Raw genomic sequence first — 20,802 nt, 5'->3', positions numbered from 1 at the left:
TTTATGTATGTATGATGGCTGTGTGTATGAATGATGGATTTGTGTGTGTATGAATGATTGATGGATTTGTGGATGGATGTGTGTATGTATGACTGATTCGTGTGTATGTATGATGGATGTGTGAGTATGTATGATGGATATGTGTATGATGGATGTGTGTCTATCATACATACACAAATGTATCATACATACACAAATCATATATTATATATATACACACACACACACGTCTATCATACATACACACATATCTATCATACATACACACCTGTCATACATATACACACACCTGTCATACATACAAACACCTCTATCATACATATATTGTACATCAATGTGGAGGGATGGAGAGCCAGGGGGCGATGGGGTACGGGTCGATCTAGGGCAGTACAAAATTAGAATACACCACTGATGGGTTGGGGAATTTTGGTTTAGATTGGTGTTATCCAATCTGTTGCTCTTCAGCTGTTGCACAACTACAACTCCTACCATGTTCTGAACACTTTCTGGAGCAGGACTTAGGGGTCTGGGTAGGGGGGAAGAGGAGCATGGAGGAGGACTTAGGGGTCCACGGAGGGGGCAGAGGAGCATGGAGGAGGATTTAGGGGTCTTGGGGGTGGGGTGTGGAACAGAGGAGCCAAGAGGAAGACTTAGGGATCTGGGGAGACCGAGGACCCTGGAGGAGGACAATGCAGGGGTGGGATTCCGCTGAACTGAGAAGAAATAGTTTTCAGAGGATAGAGTGTGTTGTAGTATATTCAGAGGTCACAGTGTGTGGTAGTATTATATTCAGAGGGTACAGTGACTAACAGTATTATGTTCAGAGGGTACAGTGACTGGCAGTATTATATTCAGAGGGTATAGTGTGGTGTAGTATTATATTCAGAGGGTATAGTGTGGTAGTATTATATTCAGAGGGTATAGTCTGTGGTAGTATTATATTGAGAGGGTACAGTGCGTGGTAGTATTATATTCAGAGGGTACAGTGTGTGGTAGTATTATATTCATAGGGTATAGTGTGTGGTAGTATTATATTCAGAGGATGCAGTATGTGGCAAGGTTGTAATAATTATTGTCTTCTTATAGAGGATGAGGATCTGCTGACAAAGTGGGGAACCAATGATGTCCAGGTGCAAGAAAATGTAGCAGAAGTAGTCCAGGCGTCTGGGCCAGATGAAGAAGAATGGGAAAGACAACAAAGAAGACCACACTCAGGTCACGGATATCATTGTATGTCCTCCTGACTGTCCCATTGCTGCTGAAGTCACTTGTTTTTCTGCAGGGGTGATGGTTGAAACTTTACACCAATCTGAGGGTCTCCAGCGGTTACAAAACTACAACTCCCATAATGCCTGAGGCTCTCCAGACATTATGGGAATTGTAGCTTTCCAACAGATGGAGAGCCACTTGAACCGAGGTGATCACTGGGGATCCCAGCAGTAGGACCCCACCAAAAAAATGGTCTGCTTAAATGAGTCCCAGTTCGGCCCTGTCTGTGAGTCACTTATATCATTGTATATTCTTCTGACTGTGTCCCATCAGTGCTGTAGTCACTAATATCTTTGTGTGGTTGGGGAAGGCGGTCGTTCGAGGTTGGGGGTCGTCAGGGGGTGGGGCCCAGGAAATTTCTTTGCACCAGGGCCCTGTGGTTTCAAGCTACGCCTGGCAGATGCCCCTGAAAATATCAGTTTGTTCTGCACATGATCCAGTGGAAGTTGTTACGATTCGGCTAGCTGGATGTGGATCCACTGTGTCAGCGAGGGATTGGCGTGGACCGTGTCGGTGGACCGGTTCTAGGGATGCTACTGGTTTTAACCAGAGCCCGCCACAAAGCAGGATGGTCTTGCTGCGGCGGTAGCAACCAGGTCGTATCCACCGGCAATGGCTCAACCTCCCTGACTGCTGAGAAGACGTGGGACAGAAGGACTAGACAGAGGCAAGGTCAGACGTAGCCGAAGGTCGGGGCAGGCGGCAAGGTTCGTAGTCAATGTGGATAGCAGAAGATCTGGAACACAGGCTTTAGACAACACTAAACGCTTTCACTGGCACAAGGCAACAAGATCCGGCAAGGAAGTGCAGGGGAAGTGAGGTAATATGGACAGGGAGCAGGTGGAAGCTAATTAGGCTGATTGGGCCAGGCACCAATCACTGGTGCACTGGCCCTTTAAATCTTAGAGAGCTGGCGAGCACGCGCCCTAAGGAGCAGAGCCACGCGTGCCAGGACGTGACAGCCGGGGACCGGGACGGGTAAGTGACTTGGGATGCGATTCGCGAGCGGGCGCGTCCCGCTATGCGAATCGCATTCCCACCGGCAATGTCAGTGCAGCGCACCCGGTCAGCGGGTCTGACCGGGGCGCTGCAGAGAGAGAGAGACGCCGCGAGCGCTCCGGGGAGGAGCAGGGACCCGCGGCGCTCAGCGTAACAGTACCCCCCCCCCCCCTTAGGTCTCCCCCTTTTTTTTGTCCGGTAACTGCTTCACGTGGGACGAGGACACTGGGAGCGATTGTAGGGTTTCCTCATCAAAGGCAGGCAGTTCAGAAGGAGTGGGAATGGGGAGGGAGGGCAGAGGGTGAAGCTTGGCACGGAGCAGAGAGTTACCAGGACGGGGGCTATGAGGAGGCAAAGCATAGTCCTGATAGGCCTTGGGGAGACCAGGTTTAGGAGGATTCACTGAGGCTTGCCTGACGGGACTGGGAGCAGACGTGAGGCATTTCTTGCGGCAAGCAGGGCCCCAATTCTTGATCTCCCCGGTGGTCCAGTCAAGGGTGGGAGAATGATGCTGGAGCCATGGCAGACCAAGGAGGACTTCAGAGGTGCAGTTGGGAAGGACGAACAATTCAATCTTTTCGTGATGGGATCCAATGCACATTAAGAGGGGTTCTGTGCGGTAATGCACAGTACAGTCCAACTTCACTCCGTTGACCGAAGAAATGTAGAGCGGCTTGACGAGACGGGTCACCGGGATGCAGAACTTATTCACCAAAGAGTCCAGAATAAAATTTCCAGAAGCACCAGAGTCCAAGCAGGCCACGGCTGAGAAGGAGGAGTTGGTAGAAGGAGAAATCCGCACGGGCACAGTGAGACCTGGAGAAGCAGACTTTGTACCAAGAGACACCACACCCACGTGAGCTGGGTGCATGCGTGCATTTCCCAGATGTGGAGGACGAATAGGGCAATCCACCAAGAAATGTTCGGTACTGGCGCAGTACAAACATAAATTTTTATCACTACGGCGAGTCCTCTCTTCATGGGTCAGGCAAGACCAATCCACTTGCATAGCCTCCTCGGCAGGAGGCACAGGGGTAGATTGCAAAGGATTCTGTGAGAGAGGTGCCCAGAGATCAAGGTCTTTTTCCTGGCGGAGCTCCTGGTGTCTCTCAGAAAAATGCATGTCAATGCGGGTGGCCAAATGAATAAGTTCTTGCAGGTTGGCAGAAATCTCTCGTGCAGCCAGCACATCCTTGATGTTACTGGATAGGCCTTTTTTAAAGGTCGCGCAGAGAGCTTCGTTATTCCAAGATAATTCGGAAGCGAGAGTACGAAATTGGATGGCGTACTCGCCTACTGAAGAATTACCCTGGACCAGGTTCAGCAGGGCAGTCTCGGCAGAAGAAGCTCGGGCTGGTTCCTCGAAGACACTACGGACTTCAGCGAAGAAGGACTGGACTGTGGCTGTGGCAGGATCATTGCGGTCCCAGAGCGGTGTGGCCCAAGACAAGGCCTTTCCAGACAGAAGACTCACTACGAACGCCACCTTAGACCGTTCTGTAGGAAATTGGTCCGACAACATCTCCATATGTAGGGAACATTGAGACAAGAAGCCACGGCAGAGTCTAGAGTCCCCATCAAATTTGTCCGGCAGGGACAAGCGGAGGCTAGGAGCGGCCACTCGCTGCGGAGGAGGTGCAGGAGCTGGCGGAGGAGATGGTTGCTGCTGTAGCAGTGGCAAAAGTTGCTGTAACGTGGCGGTCAACTGCGACAGCTGCTGTCCTTGTTGGGCAATTTGCTGCGATTGCTGGGCGACCACCGTGGATAGGTCAGCGAGACTTGGCAGCGGCACCTCAGCGGGATCCATGGCCGGATCTACTGTTATGATTCGGCTAGCTGGATGTGGATCCACTGTGTCAGCGAGGGATTGGCGTGGACCGTGTCGGTGGACCGGTTCTAGGGATGCTACTGGTTTTCACCAGAGCCCGCCGCAAAGCGGGATGGTCTTGCTGCGGCGGTAGCAACCATGTTGTATCCACCGGCAATGGCTCAACCTCGCTGACTGCTGAGAAGACGTGGGACAGAAGGACTAGACAGAGGCAAGGTCAGACATAGCAGAAGGTCGGGGCAGGCGGCAAGGTTCGTAGTCAATGTGGATAGCAGAAGATCTGGAACACAGGCTTTGGACAACACTAAACGCTTTCACTGGCACAAGGCAACAAGATCCGGCAAGGAAGTGCAGGGGTGCACTGGGCCTTTAAATCTTAGAGAGCTGGCTTGCGCGCGCCCTAAGGAGCGGAGCCGCGCGTGCCAGGACGTGACAGCCGGGGACCGGGACGGGTAAGTGACTTGGGATGCGATTCGCGAGCGGGCGCGTCCCGCTATGCGAATCGCATCCCCGCCGGCAATTTCAGTGCAGCGCTCCCGGTCAGCGGGTCTGACCGGGGCGCTGCAGAGAGAGAGAGAGACGCCGCTAGTGCTCCGGGGAGGAGCAGGGACCCGGAGCGCTCGGCGTAAGAGAAGTCCTATTTTTCAGCTGCCTTTCCTCTCTTTTCATTATGTATTTTAATATGTTGTTTTAAACAATAAATTGTTATTTTTGGTATATTTGTCTGTTACATCTCTTTTTGTATTGGTGGTTATAGTTTACTGCTGTGTTAGCAGACGTTACATGGTCCATTTATATACAACCTGGGAGTATATTGGGGTGCTATGATCCCCCTCCTATAAGTGTGGTTTTGTTATCTGTGTCATTGGTAGTTTCAGAGTATGTATTAATTATTAATTCTTAATTAGGCTGATTGGGCCAGGCACCAATCACTGGTGCACTGGCCCTTTAAATCTTAGAGAGCTGGCGCGCGCGCGCCCTAAGGAGCGGAGCCTAGCCTTGTGATCACTCCACAGAGCCTGATATGCACCATGTAGAAGACTCACTTCTTCCTGGAATGACATCCGCTTGGCCAGACTCTCCACTTCACTCTCCTTGCTGGTCACAAGACCCTGGGAGCGGGACAGTTCATCCTGCAGAGCCACAAACTCACTTCTGTGGTGCTCCATGACTTTTTCCAGCTGAAGCCTCGCTTCTTGCTCTTTCTTAAAGTCAGCAAGCGATTTGTCCCTCTCCTCTGTCAAGCGATGTACCTCTTTTTCTTTCTCCGTCAACTTCACAGAAACCATCTGCAGGGATTCTTCCAGATTCTGGATCTGCTCCAGTTTTTTTCCAAGGCCAGCTCATCTTTTCCGAGATCTTTTACTGACAGCAGTCTCCTCACTCTCGCTGTTAGACCTTGAGACATCCTCTGTCAGACACTCGACCCAGCTCTTCTCCATCTCTAGATGAAGTCTCCCCCTTTTCCGGGGTTGCGGACACTTTTGCCTAGTCATCATCATCATCAACAACAGGTGCCACCGACACCTGGCACTCTTCCTCTCCCACCACGTTGGCAACTCTGGAGACTCTTGCTAAACACTCCCGTGGGACCGGCAATCCCTTGCAACAACTTCAAAGGCTCTGGGCACCAGCGAGTCAGGGCGATTCCCGAACAGTTCCTCTGAACTGTCGCTCGGCTCCTTGGTAGTGTTGCTCGCCAATATTCGCAATGCGAATATTATTCGAGAATATCACATATTCGCGAATATAGCACTATATATTCGTAATTACGAATATTCTGTTTTTTTTTGTTTTTGTTTTCACAGTACACACCACAGTGATCATCCCTCTATGCTTCTAGCTTGTGTGGTGTAAAGAAGGCTCTAATACTACTGTGTGAGACTGACGTGTGAATTTTCGCATATCCGAAAATTTGCATATGCTAATTTTCGCATATGCGAATTGTGGCATAAGTTGATTTTTTGCATATGCTAATTTTCGCATATGCGAATTTAGCGAATATATGACAAATATTCGTCCATATATTCGCAAAATATCGCAAATTCGAATATGGCCTATGCCGCTCAACACTACTCCTTGGCAGACTTATCTTTTGTCTTGTCACAGTCTCTCCGCGGCCTGGCAAAAACTACTAGGGCTCCTGGGTCTGCAACAATATCTGGTCCAGTGGTTCGACCTTCCTGGTTACAACCCCTCTCTGGTCCAGACGCCACATCTCCTTCACTTAGGACTCTGTCTGTGACCGTAAGCGCAGCCCCCAGCTCCACTGGTACTCTCTTCCGGGGTTTTGTTTTTTTTACAGCCATCTCCGTAGCTTCTATTCCAGACACCTCTTTAGCTTGACTCGTGGACTGTTCTTCAGCTCCCCTAGTGGTCTGGCACACTCCCACCTGACATATACCTAGGGTCTGCTGACACTCCCCATCCTTATCCTCTGCTGAGTTACTGTCCCCTGTTATGTGGTGAAAACCAAGTGTTGTGAGCCTATCAGGTGTTCCTGCTCTAGTCACCTGACTATCTTCCCACAACTGCTGAAAAAACGGAAAATCCTTCCCCAGCACTACTTCATAGAGGTAGGCTCTATTGCAACTTTGTGACGTATGGTACCATAGGGAGTAGAAATACACACATTAACTGTTTTATAACCCCAAATACCGGCTTGTATAGACATTACAGCAGGGTCCGGTTTTCTGCCGCTGGTCTTTACCAGACTTATTACACATTTTGGATCTAACAAAACCATCATCTTTTTACCTTCTATTTCGAGCTCACACAGGTTTTCTTTTGTCCTGCGAGAGGTGGCAACAGTACTCTTTACATCAGAACACATTAACATAAAAGTGTTTCAAGAAAAACATTATCAGCCTGCATGGGTTCACAATATACAGCACCATTCACACAGTCCAGTAGATACCCCCCAGTCCTCACTCCTTCCGGAACCTTTGTGTGCGAACTCTCAGCATCCCACAGCTGCCAGAAATACGGAAAGTCTCTGCTCAGTACAATTTCCACTGTAAGTTCCACACATACCTCCATCATATGGCTTACTGTCCCAAAACATGTATCAAAGGTAATTTGAACAGTCTTACCGGGCTCCGGGCAGGACTTCACAAAGGGAATTATTTCTGGCATAATCCGAGATACAGTCTGGCAACAATCCAAGTCCACCCACAGTGGGATTCAGCCCACCAACAACTCACGGGGCCTCGGCTTCATCCTGGCGACCACCAGTTGTGGCCCACGTCGGTTGCCCCCAGAAACGGCCTGCCGATGTCCTTTTTTTCAGAAAAAAAAATCTTGATCCATTGCCCCTAGCAACGCTCCTCCACAGACACCATCCTGTGCTTGAACTCCTCTGCTGGGCTCCTCCGACTTGCAATCTTGCAGGGGGTTGCTCCTAGCAACGGCTCCTCTCCAACTCGCCCGTTGGTTGCCCTTAGCAACAGCGTGCCAGCATCCTCCACCAAAATGTGACGAACAGTCTTGAGGATTAGCTCTGGGATCGTCCTGGTCACTTGCCACGGGACACGTTCCTCACAATAACACCACAGACCACAGTTCCGCATACAAGTCTGACACATCGCCAGCTTTATTTCCACAGGTTAAACAAAAACAAAATAAAGTCCTAGACCGTCTGGTCACTGACTACACATATCAGCATGCCCTGACTACTAACTGATGAGCTACCCTCGGCCAATTAAACATGTGTCTCCTGCAACCTGTTACTCACAGTTCACATCACTTCTTGGACCACTTGCAGCACCTTCTGCGTGTTACCTAAACAGGGCCCGTGTGTCTCCCCCTCTAACAGCCAGCATACTGTTTCCCAGGGAGAGCCCCAACTATTCTGTTTCCTTTCCTTTTAGGGTGCGTTCCCACAGGGCGTATACGCAGCGTATTTGACGCTGCGCAAAATTTACGGCAGAAGCGGGAAATACGCTGCGTATTCCTTGCTCACTATACACACAAGGCTTTCCGGCGGAAGCCCTATGTGTGCAGTGAGTTTTGGAGGTGGATCCAAAAGAAGAAGGGGTCCCGGCACTCAGAAGCTTGTGAAATCTCAAAGATTTTATTCATGCAACATGCATAGCATACAGGGTAGGTACGCGTTACGGCTCAATAGCCTTTGTCAACCAGTACAGGTAACTGTTAGAATGCTGCTTATATAATTACATCCGGTTCACAGGTACCACGTCATTAATTACTATCATTCAAGGCACATGATGTACCGTGAAGATGTATACATATTGAAAACAAAATTAAAAGACAAAAAATGAAAAAACTAATCATTAATGGAAAAATTTCATAGCGGAGATTTCCGAAGAGTGCAGATTCATTTCCCGCTCTGTAAAGAAATTAGCAAATATATACATTAACTCATGTCATTCAGGTCAACATATATCTATAATAATCGTGAAAGTTCATAATCGCGGTTCATACCGCGCGGCTCCAGAGTCCCTAAACGGTGTATCCAAAACGCTTCTGTCACGATTCGGCTGGCTGGAGGTGGATCCTCTGTGCCAGAGAGGGATTGGCGTGGACCGGTTCTAAGTTGCTACTGGTATTCACCAGAGCCCGCCGCAAAGCGGGATGGTCTTGCAGCGGCGGTAGCAACCAGGTCGTATCCACCAGCAACGGCTCAACCTCTCTGACTGCTGAAGATAAGCGCGGTACAAGGGAGTAGACGAGAGCAAGGTCGGACGTAGCAGAAGGTCAGGGCAGGCAGCAAGGATCGTAGTCAGGGGCAACGGCAGGAGGTCTGGAACACAGGCTAGGAACACACAAGGAAACGCTTTCACTGGCACAATGGCAACAAGATCCGGCGAGGGAGTGCATGTTGCATAAATAAAATCTTTGAGATTTCACAAGCTTCTGAGTGCCGGGACCCCTTCTTCTTTTGGATTATCGTTATATTGGTCCTCGGGCACCTACTATTTAGTGCAGTGCCAACCCTCTTGGGAGTTTTGGAGGTGGAGCCGCGCGGCACAGACACACCGGCACACGGCCCCGCCTCCAAAACTGACTACACACATAGGGCTGCCGCCGGAAAGCCCTGTGTGTATAGTGAGCAAGGAATATGCAGCGTATTTCCCGTAAATTTTGCGCAGCATCAAATACGCTGCGTATATGCCCTGTGGGAACGCACCCTTAAACACACTTTCCCTTCTTGATACCTCATTAATCAGGCCACAGGTGGAGCATTCTCCAGATTTAGCAAGGGAAATACACCCTTTCCTTGCCATACTGCCACAGGTGGTATAGCAGGGCGTGTATGGCGGTATAGCAGGGCGTGTATGGCGGTATAGCAGGGCGTGTATGGCGGTATAGCAGGGCGTGTATGGCGGTATAGCAGGGCGTGTATGGCGGTATAGCAGGGCGTGTATGGCGGTATAGCAGGGCGTGTATGTGTTATGATTCGGCAGGATGGAGGTGGATCCTCTGTGCCAGAGAGGGATGGGCGTGGACCATGTCGGTGGACCGGTTCTAAGTTGCTACTGGTTTTCACCAGAGCCCGCCGCAAAGCGGGATGGTCTTGCAGCAGCGGTAGCAACCAGGTCGTATCCACCGGCAACGGCTCAACCTCTCTGACTGCTGAGATAGGCATGGTACAAGGAATAAGGCAAGAGCAAGGTCGGACGTAGCAGAAGGTCAGGGCAGGCAGGAAGGATCGTAGTCAGGCTAGGAACACTCAAGGAAAGGCTTTCACTGGCACAAGGGCAACAAGATCCGGCAAGGAAGTGCAGGGAAGTGAGGTAATATAGCCAGGGAGCAGGTGGAAGCTAATTAGGCCAGGCACCAATCATTGGTGCACTGGCCCTTTAAATCTAAAGAGCTGGCACGCGCCAGGACGTGACAGCCGGGGACCGGTGAGTGACTTGGGATGTGATTCGCGAGCGGGCGCGTCCCGCTATGCGAATCGCATCCCCGCCAGCAATGTAAGTGCAGCGCTCCCGGTCAGCGGGTCTGACCGGGGCGCTGCAGAGAGAGGGACGCCGCGAGCGCTCCGGGGAGGAGCAGGGACCCGGAGTGCTCGGCGTAACAGTATGGTGGTATAGAAGGGTGTGTATGGCGGTATAGCAGAGCGTGTGTGGCGGTATAGCAGAGCGTGTGTGGCGGTATAGCAGAGCGTGTGTGGCGGTATAGCAGGGCGTGTGTGGCGGTATAGCAGGGCGTGTGTGGCGGTATAGCAGGGCGTGTGTGGCGGTATAGCAGGGCGTGTGTGGCGGTATAGCAGGGCGTGTGTGGCGGTATAGCAGGGCGTGTGTGGCGGTATAGCAGGGCGTGTGTGGCGGTATAGCAGAGGGTGTGTGGCGGTATAGCAGGGCGTGTGTGGCGGTATAGCAGGGCGTGTGTGGGGGTATAGCAGGGCGTGTGTGGCGGTATAGCAGAGGGTGTGTGGCGGTATAGCAGGGCGTGTGTGGCGGTATAGCAGGGCGTGTGTGGCGGTATAGCAGGGCGTGTGTGGCGGTATAGCAGGGCGTGTGTGGCGGTATAGCAGGGCGTGTGTGGCGGTATAGCAGGGCGTGTGTGGGGGTATAGCAGGGCGTGTGTGGGGGTATAGCAGGGCGTGTGTGGCGGTATAGCATGGCGTGTGTGGCGGTATAGCATGGCGTGTGTGGCGGTATAGCATGGCGTGTGTGGCGGTATAGCAGGGCGTGTGTGGCGGTATAGCAGAGCGTGTGTGGCGGTATAGCAGATCGTGTGTGGCGGTATAGCAGAGCGTGTGTGGCTGTATAGCAGAGCGTGTGTGGCGGTATAGCAGAGCGTGTGTGGCGGTATAGCAGAGCGTGTGTGGCGGTATAGCAGAGCGTGTGTGGCGGTATAGCAGAGCGTGTGTGGCGGTATAGCAGAGTGTGTGTGGCGGTATAGCAGAGTGTGTGTGGCGGTATAGCAGAGTGTGTGTGGCGGTATAGCAGAGTGTGTGTGGCGGTATAGCAGAGTGTGTGTGGCGGTATAGCAGAGTGTGTGTGGCGGTATAGCAGAGTGTTGTGACAGTTGACACAGCTCCAGCCATGTACGTGCACTGCAGCAATGCGGGCACTACACCTCCACAGTTCTAGCTTTTACCAGCGCGGCGCTGCTTCTTCCACAGGGGGCGCTCTCGATTCTCGTTGTTGGTGTCCAGGGACGATCTAGGACAACGCTGTCGCTTCTCGATGGTTAATATGGCGGCGGCCTGGGCTGCGGCGGAGGCGCGGAGCCAGAACCCGTGAATTGGGGGTCCAGAAGCCGCAGCCTGGCCTGTGCGGTGGAAGGGGCCGAGGGATAGGGCGGAGAAGCTCCGAGGAGGGCTGCGGTTTAGAAACATTGCAGATTGTTAAACCCACCGGCTGCGGAAGGGATGTGACCGGCTTACCTCGGGCCATCCCGGCGGCTGCAGCGGCGGACGAGCAGCTGACGAGAGGCCGGGGATGGGCCAGCAAGTAGGCCGTGTGGGAGGTGAGGCACCGGGAGGACCGCCGCCGCACAGAGGAAACAGGAGCGCCGGGACAAGGCTGGGGAGCCACCCCGGTACTGTAGGAGCCGGGAGCCGGAGGAGGGAGCCTGCCGGGAGGAATAACACCGAGGCCGGATTCAACATCTTTGTTCAGCACGGTAATGGTTCCCAGTGATGTATATACAGGATCAGGACTGTGTACATGTCTATGCGTGTATATCGTGTTTATATAGAGGTCTGTGTATATAGATGGTGCAGCCTGTGTATATGTCATCTGTGTGTATATAGATGGTACAGCCTGTGTATATGTCATCTGTGTGTATATAGATGGTACAGACTGTGTATATGTCATCTGTGTGTATATAGATGATACAGACTGTGTATATGTCATCTGTGTGTATATAGATGGTACAGCCTGTGTATATGTCATCTGTGTGTATATAGATGGTGCAGCCTGTGTATAGGTCAGCTGTGTGTATATAGATGGTACAGCCTGTGTATATGTCATCTGTGTGTATATAGATGGTGCAGCCTGTGTATAGGTCAGCTGTGTGTATATAGATGGTACAGCCTGTGTATATGTCATCTGTGTGTATATAGATGGTGCAGCCTGTGTATATGTCAGCTGTGTGTATATAGATGGTACAGCCTGTGTATATGTCAGCTGTGTGTATATAGATGGTACAGCCTGTGTATATGTCATCTGTGTGTGTATATAGATGGTACAGCCTGTGTATATGTCATCTGTGTGTGTATATAGATGGTACAGCCTGTGTATGTCATCTGTGTGTGTATATAGATGGTACAGCCTGTGTATATGTCAGCTGTGTGTATATAGATGGTACAGCCTGTGTATGTCAGCTGTGTGTATATAGATGGTACAGCCTGTGTATGTCAGCTGTGTGTATATAGATGGTACAGCCTGTGTATATGTCAGCTGTGTGTATATAGATGGTACAGCCTGTGTATATGTCAGCTGTGTGTATATAGATGGTACAGCCTGTGTATGTCAGCTGTGTGTATATAGATTCTACAGCCTGTGTATAGGTCATCTGTGTGTATATAGATGGTACAGCCTGTGTATATGTCATCTGTGTGTGTATATAGATGGTGCAGCCTGTGTATATGTCAGCTGTGTGTATATAGATGGTACAGCCTGTGTATAGGTCATCTGTGTGTGTATATAGATGGTACAGCCTGTGTATAGGTCATCTGTGTGTGTATATAGATGTACAGCCTGTGTATATGTCATCTGTGTGTATATAGATGGTACAGCCTGTGTATATGTCATCTGTGTGTATATAGATGGTACAGCCTGTGTATATGTCATCTGTGTGTATATAGATTCTACAGCCTGTGTATATGTCAGCTGTGTGTATATAGATGGTACAGCCAGTGTATAGGTCATCTGTGTGTGTATATAGATGATACAGCCTGTGTATATGGCATCTGTGTGTGTATATAGATGGTACAGCCTGTGTATATGGCATCTGTGTGTGTATATAGATGTACAGCCTGTGTATATGGAATCTGTGTGTGTATATAGATGGTACAGCCTGTGTATATGGCATCTGTGTGTGTATATAGATGGTACAGCCTGTGTATAGGTCATCTGTGTGTGTATATATAGATGGTACAGCCTGTGTATAGGTCATCTGTGTGTGTATATAGATGGTACAGCCTGTGTATAGGTCATCTGTGTGTATATAGATTCTACAGCCTGTGTATATGTCAGCTGTGTGTATATAGATGGTACAGCCTGTGTATATGTCAGCTGTGTGTATATAGATGGTACAGCCTGTATATATATGTCATCTGTGTGTGTGTGTGTGTATAGATGGTACAGCCTGTGTATATGTCAGCTGTGTGTATATAGATGGTACAGCCTGTGTATAGGTCATCTGTGTGTGTGTGTGTGTGTGTGTATAGATGGTACAGCCTGTGTATATGTCAGCTGTGTGTATATAGATGGTACAGCCTGTGTATAGGTCATCTGTGTGTGTATATAGATGGTACAGCCTGTGTATAGGTCATCTGTGTGTGTATATAGATGGTACAGCCTGTGTATAGGTCATCTGTGTGTATATAGATGGTACAGCCTGTGTATGTCATCTTCATACACCCACTGGCCCCTTTATTAGGTACACCTTGCTGGTACTAGGTTGCCCTCTTGCCCCTTTTCCCTCATTCTTGGTGTCCTACTTTCTACATGATGCTGGAAACATTGCTCATAGATTTTGGTCCATATGATGACCTCACACAGTTGCTGCAGATTTGCCGGCTCCACATTTATGATGAGAATCTCCCGTTCCACCACATCCCAGCGGTGATCTGTTGGATTGGGATCTGGTGACTGTGGAGTCCATTGGAGTCCAGTGTTCATTGTCGTGTATGAGATGATGTGATCTTTGGGACATGGTGCATTATCCTGCTGAAGATTGGTTTACTGTGGCCATAAGGGAAGGACATGGTCAGTAATACTCAGGTAGGCTGTGGTGTTTAAACTAAGCTCAGCTGGTACTAAGGGTCTATTCACACGGACAGTATCCTGCGCAGATTGGAAGCTGTCTTCAGTCGTTTAGGTTGCATTGAAATCTGCAGCAGAAAATACTGTGTATCAAATCTGTGCAGAATACTGTACGTGTGAATAGACCATAAGGGGCCCAAAATGTCTCCTACCCCATTACACCAGCAGCCTGAACTGCTGATACACGGCAGAAGGATCCCTGCTTTATATTCTTTACACCTCATTCTGATTCGGAATGTCACAGCTGAGGCAACTTCCATTGGTGAGTCTGAGAATTGTAGCCTCAGTTTCCTGTTCTTAGCTGACAGGAGTGGTACCTGGTGTGGTCTTCTGTTGCTGTAGCCCATCTGCTTGAGGGTTTGACATGTTGTGCGTTCATAGATGGTTACTTGAGTTACTGTTGCCTTCTGTCATCTGGAATCGATCAGCGCATTCTCCTCAGACATCAATAAGGCATTTTTGTCCACACAACTGCCGCTCACTGGATATTTTCTCAGTTTTTTGGGCCATTCTCTGTAGACTCTAGAGATGGTTTTGCATGAAAATCATCAGTTTCTGAAGTACCCAGACCAGCCTGTCTGGCACCAACAACCATACCTCATTCAAAGTTACTTAAAGGGGTACTCCGGTGGAAAACATTATTTTTTTATTATTTTTTTTTATCAACTGGTGCCAGAAAGTTAAACAGATTTGTAAATTACTTCTATTAAAAAATCTTTATCCTTCCAGTACTTATTAGCAGCTGTGTGCTACAGAGGAAATTCTTAGATTTTTTTTATTTCTTTTTTGTCTTGTCCACAGTGCTCTCTGCTGACACCTGATGCCGGTATCTCAAACTGTACAGAGCAGGAGAAAATCCCCATAGCAAACATATGCTGCTCTGGACAGTTCCTGACATGGACAGAGGTGTCAGCAGAGAGCACATCCTGTGAACACAACAGTTCAGTGTGAGCAGCGTGCGGGTGTGTCCCTTGTTGAGCTCCACAAACTTCCAGCAGATCAGACCAGAGCAGGTGATCCATCCGCCTTCCCAGGAGTGTGTCAGGCTCCTGGGGAGAGCCTCCCTGCATGGAGCCCAGGGCCTCCACCTCCCGTTCTTCAAGGCTGGCGGGGGGTGGAGAGCAAACAGCAACAGCCATTCCGGCCGGGGGGAGAAGATCTGGCAGAGTCTGCAGCAATGCAGGCTCTGCACCCCCGGCAACGGTTGCCAGCCAGAGGACTGGTGAAAGAAAAGCAAGAAGAAGAAGTGTGGAGTTGTGGGCAGAGAGAGGGCCCAAGGAGTCCAGCGCCACCTACTGCTCCCGCATGGCCGCGCGGTTTGCTGAATATGATCGCTGTGGCAAGGAGCTGAAGTTGGCCAGACAAGATCTGCAAGGGGCTCAGAATCTGGTGAACACTGCGCCCAAAAAGAGCAGACCAGAGCTAAGAAGAAAGATCTCAGCACTGAAGGCTGAGATTGTGCAACTGGAGGAGAGGAGAGCAGAGATCTTGGAGGGGAGCGGTCTCTTCAAGGAGAAGCTTCAGAACAACAACCGGTTTGCCGCCATGAAATCCCCAGGTAAGGTGGAGGTGGATGATGGGGAGAGTAGTGGCGGTGAAGAAAGTGTGGATGGTGAAGGCATAAAGAAGAAGGAGAATGTGGGAGAAAGAGCAGAAGTGGTGGAAATGGATGTCTTGCCTGTAGCTACTCCCTATAACACCCAGGACAGCTACATAGAGCCAGCCCAGGTGGCGCTTCCATTAAGTGAGAGCGAGGAGGATGAACTGGAGAGTGAGGCTGGGGGATTACTGAGGGCGATTGTTATGCAGGAGTCCCCAGCCCACCTCCAGAACTTTACCTTTGGAGATGACCAGTGCGATGATGTGGCAGTAAAGCGTAAGAAGCAGAAGACTCAGGAGACAGTAAAGTACATGTTTGTCCCTTTCCAGCAGTCAGGGCCAGCTGCAAAGCTGGTTCAGGCTGCTGGGCCCCCCAGACTGCCAGACTCCGTTTCTGTGGTGGAACGGAGCCAGCATGGGGGGTACAGCATGGCGTCAGAAAAGACTGCGGACGCAATAGCTGTAAAGCACACCCATCCTGCCGGTAGGGAGGGGAAGGATGGGCTCATGGTGGGCAGCTCTGGCACTGCAGGGCCGCCCCAGGGTGGCGGGGGGCGTGTCCCAGTGCCAGAGGCGAGTTTTGCTGCTGTGTGCTCGGGGGGCAGTTCCCCGAGAACTGTGGGCATTACCGGTGCTGCGGGGCACTCCCCTGTGAGGGGGGGGAGTGTCCGGGCACCGGTGGCGGAGAGCGGAGTGTCTGTGTGCTCGGGGGGCGGTCCCCCGAGTACTGTGTGTTCTGTGGGTGCTGCGGGGCACTCCTCTGTGAGGGGGGGGAGTGTCCGGGCACCGATATCCCCTGCAGAGCCTGTGTGGTTAGGCAAACCAAGCGATGGCGCTGTGGGAGGAGCTGGGGTGCGCTTTGAGGGGCAGCCCCAGACTCAGGACGTGTCATCGCACATGGAGGAGGAGTCATCAGTGTCGACCCCGGCAGCAGCAGCATCGACCCCAGCACAGAAAACCATAATAAGACCAGCAGTACTACAGGTCCCAGCCAGCCCAGAATCCATTAGGCAGGAAAAGAGTGGAGGATGTGAGAATGCTGAGTGTAGTAGAGGTGTGGATGTGGGGAGTGTAAGTGGAGTGAATGATGGTGGGAGTAGTAGTGGTAAGAATGGGAAGTCTGGTATGGATGGGAGTAGTGGTGTGAGTGGCTGTACTGATGGGTCTGGGTCTGGTCCGGCTGCCCCCCCGGTAGTGACTGCTCCTAGAAGTTATGCTAATGTCGCTGCCGGGGGTTCAGGGGGGTCCCCGTCTCCGGCCGGCTCTGGAGGCCACTTGCAACAGCGCCTCCTGGAGGCTCTGCGTAGGGGCGACAGGTCGATCCAGGTAGAGGGGAGGGGTGAGGTCGACCTGTCTTTCTGGATAGAGAGGCACGGTTTGGGGGCTTTCCGAGAGCGGAATGGGGAGGTGGTCTGGTCCCTCCCGACAACTGGGCAGGACAATAACCGTAGGAATGTGGTCCGTCTGATTTGGAGGGGCGAGGATGCGTGCCCGCCTCGCGCTAAAGTGGTTGAGCTCCTCCTCCAGATGGAATTCAGGGCATGTGACATCTTTGCCCTGATCCACCCCTACGGTTCGTGTGAGTTTGATGTCAGTTTCGTTCGGCCAGAGGGTCTCGAACTCTTCTGGTCAAACTACGAAGTTGCAAAAAACGAGCCCGGCTGGCGGGAGTTCGCCGTAAAGGCGATTTCCCGTCAGAATGCTGTCAAGAAGGTGACCGTTTTGACCCGTAACGAGTCACTTTCTTGTTATGATATCATGACCTGGCTTGGACGGTATGGGGATGTGACGGACATGCCCAAGAAAAACTTGGATGAGCACGGGATCTGGTCCGGGGCCTGGACGTTTTCCGTCAAACTCAAGCGTTCAGGGAGTACGGTTGCCCACATTCCGTCAGCCGCCTTCCTTGGACGTGATAGGATCCAGGTCTTCTACCAGGGGCAGCCTAAGGTCTGTCACAGGTGTGGCAGCCCCACCCACTTTAGCGCAGCCTGTACTGTGCAGGTCTGCGCTTTGTGTGGTGGGGTGGGTCATCTGGCCGCATCCTGTCGGCAGATCCGGTGCCACCTGTGTGGTGTCCTCGGACACCCTTTCAGCCGTTGTCCTAGCGCCTTCGCCCATGCAGCGGCCGCTCCAGCTGAGGAGAGCTGTGAAGTTGCCTCGGCTGGGGAGGGTACGGGCAGGGATGGGGGCGCAACAGGGCTAGTGAGGAGGAAAAAGGGCCCTGCCAAACTAAGGCGGGAGGAAAATCGTAGAAGGAGTAGGGAGCTGGAGAGTGCCCAGGTGGCGGGGGTAGCTTCAGTCCCTGCTCCTGAAGCTGGCCCTGTAACTGCTGAAGCCCTGGTGGAGAATGTGCTGGATGAGGAGATCAGGAGACTTCACAGAGAGGAAAGCAATATGGCCGACCCTTCCGATTCCTCCCACTATGAAAGTGTGGATGAGGAGAGTGGGGTGAGGCCCAAAAAGAAAGAAAAGGGCAAAAGGAAAGGGAGAAAGAAGAGGTCAGAGCCCTCTGAAGCTCCTGGTACTACGGGCCAGGTCCAAAGCGGAAGCCTGGCTGCCCCCCCTCTGATTGACCTGTCAAACCGGTACCTCGTCCTCGATACCATCTCCTCCCCCTCCTTGGAGGGGGAAGGTGAGGGCGGGGTGCCTCGGGAGAAAGAGCCTCTGGGGGGAACTGGGCCCTGTCCTGTTGAGGCACCTTCCTCAGAGGGCAGGGCTAGACCGGGGCCGGACGGACACGGGGACCTTATGGACCAATCGGAGTCTAAAAAAAGATGTAAGAGTGGTCCTGCCCTTTCGTCGTCTTCGGGGGATGAGGGGGCTAAAAAGAAGGGGAAAAAGAAATAAAGGGTGAGGCCATCTAATTCAATCACCCTGTATGGCGGCACTCACCCCATTGACGCTGGCATCTATTAATTGTGCCAGCATAAAGTCGGATACGGCTAGATTTGCAGCCTTTGATTTTCTCGGCCGTGTTGAAGCCGACATTTTGTATCTGCAGGAGACCAGGTTGTCAGATCTAGCCTCCCTGGTAAAAGCCAGGAGAGAGTGGAGGCGCGGCCCCTCCCACTGGTCTCTTGCGGCTGAGTCGTATAGTGGGGTGGCGGTCCTTTTTACCGCTCCTGTTGAATGCCGACGGGTTATTGAATTAGAAATGGGGAGGTGCCTGATCTTAGATGTCTTCATGAAGGGACAGGAGCTCCGACTCATTAACATCTACGCCCCGCAAACTAAGCGGGGCCGTAAAGATCTCTTTATGAGGATTAAGCCCTTTCTTTTTACGAGTCGGCAGGTGATCTTTGGAGGGGACTTCAATAATGTCACGAGGTCCCAAGATAGGAGAGGCTCCAATGGTCCGCTGACTTGCGATAGTGTGGCACTGATTAGCATAACTAGAGAAGCTCGCCTAGAGGATGCCCACATCCGGAGCCCCTCGGGCCACGCGGGTTTCACCTATCATCAAGGTAGTCGCAGGTCTAGAATAGATAGGTTTTATTTGAAGGAGGAAGCCGTCTCTTCCGCAGTGTCCGTGGTTGAGGTGGAGTTCTCCGATCACTGTATGATTTTGTTTTCCCTGAATGTTTCAGAGACCCCCCGGATGGGAAAAGGTTATTGGAAGCTGAATTCGTCCCTCCTGGAGGAAGCGGAGGTAAGACAGTCCTTTGAGGATTTTCTTCAGAGTCAGGTACCTTTACTGGATCTTTGTAGTAATAAGCTGGAGTGGTGGGAGATATTCAAGAAGCGGGTTGCGGGGTTCTTCCGCCAGCTCTCGAGCCTCAGGTCCCTGAACAGGTATCGCTTGTATCAGGGTCTGAGGAGGAAACTCGAGCTTCTCGTCTCGACTGGAGGTAGCCGAGAGGATATCTCCAGAGTGAAATCCTTGCTGATGAGGTGTCAGTACGATAGGCACGCATCTTTGGTTTTTGAGAGGGATTTCGGGAAGTACCGCTCGCCCGACCCTTACAGAAACTGTAAGATGTCAGTGAGTAGTAAAGTCATTTCAGGACTGATTGATAGTACGGGATCTCTGAATCGGTCCAGATCAGGGATCTTGGAGGTCGTCAGATCCTTCTACTCGCACCTCTTGGGAAGGAAGGATCTAGATCGAGACAGGATGTCGGCTTTCCTGGCTGAAACCATTCCTGAGCCAGGGGTAGACCCCTCTCTTGATGTTTTGGCAGAAGAAATCAGGGAAGAGGAAGTGAGACTGGCGATCGAGGGGCTTGCCCCTAAGAAGTCGCCAGGTCCGGATGGCTTAACATCCGAGTGGTACAGGACCTTTAAGGAGTCTTTAGCTCCCCTCTTGACTGAGGTATTCAATGAGTGTCTCTCCTCGGGCACTCTACCAAAGTCAATGAGGAGGTCAGCCCTGATTCTTCTGTCAAAGGGTAAAGATCCTAGCCGGATTGAGAATTGGAGGCCCATAGCTCTTCTCAATACGGACAGGAAGCTTCTGGCCAAGATACTGTTTAATCGGCTGGTGAAGTTTGCACCCCGGCTCCTTTCGGGGACTCAGCACTGCTCTGTTCCAGGCCGAAGCACCTTAAGTGCTGTCCTTAGTGTCAGGGAGGCAGTGGAGCGGAGTAGTGCGGGTTTCTGGAAGGGGTACTTGCTGTCCCTGGATCAGGCCAAGGCGTTTGATCGGGTGAACCACGAGTACCTCTGGTCCGTCCTCCTGAGATATGGCTTACCGAGTACTTTTGTTAATTGGCTTAAGATCTTGTATGCAGGGGCAGAGAGTTTCCCGCTGGTGAACGGTTGGTCTGGCCGCTCTTTTGAGGTGGGGTCCGGAGTCCGTCAGGGTTGTCCTTTGAGCCCGCTTTTATACGTGTTCGCAATCGATCCCTTCGTCCGGAGGGTAGATTGTGGGCCGTTGGCGGGAGTCGGGATGAGTCTGGCGGAGCTGGATGTCACCCAGAGAGTGGTGGCGTACGCTGACGATGTCACTATTTTCGTCTCCTCACAGGAGGAGGTCGATGTGGTGATGTCGGAGGTGGACCGCTACTCGGAGGCATCCGGGTCCAAGATCAACCGGGATAAGTGTGAGAGTCTCTGGCTGGGAGGGGGGGATCCCACGTTTGATCTCCCGGACACCCTTCCAGGGCCCCAAGAATCAGCAAAAGTCTTAGGCATCAC

The 20,802-nt window shown here is 51.5% G+C and overlaps 1 protein-coding gene across 2 annotated transcripts in view; it reads left to right on the top strand.

Moving 5' to 3' along the window:
* Window positions 1–11,087: 11,087 nt before the first annotated feature.
* ABL2 (ABL proto-oncogene 2, non-receptor tyrosine kinase) overlaps window positions 11,088–20,802 on the top strand; it is a 75,567-nt gene continuing 65,852 nt past the window's right edge. For both annotated transcript variants that reach the window (XM_056531827.1, XM_056531826.1), the window contains exon 1: window positions 11,088–11,695. In XM_056531827.1, the coding sequence (XP_056387802.1) occupies window positions 11,512–11,695 (184 nt within the window). In that variant the 5' untranslated portion in view covers window positions 11,088–11,511. The remainder of the gene's footprint in view (window positions 11,696–20,802) is intronic.

The sequence above is a fragment of the Hyla sarda genome, chromosome 7 (genome assembly GCF_029499605.1).
Source record: "Hyla sarda isolate aHylSar1 chromosome 7, aHylSar1.hap1, whole genome shotgun sequence".
NCBI lineage: Eukaryota > Metazoa > Chordata > Amphibia > Anura > Hylidae > Hyla > Hyla sarda.
Note: the sequence above shows the minus strand (reverse complement) of the source record. Positions and strands in the feature narration are given on the sequence as shown.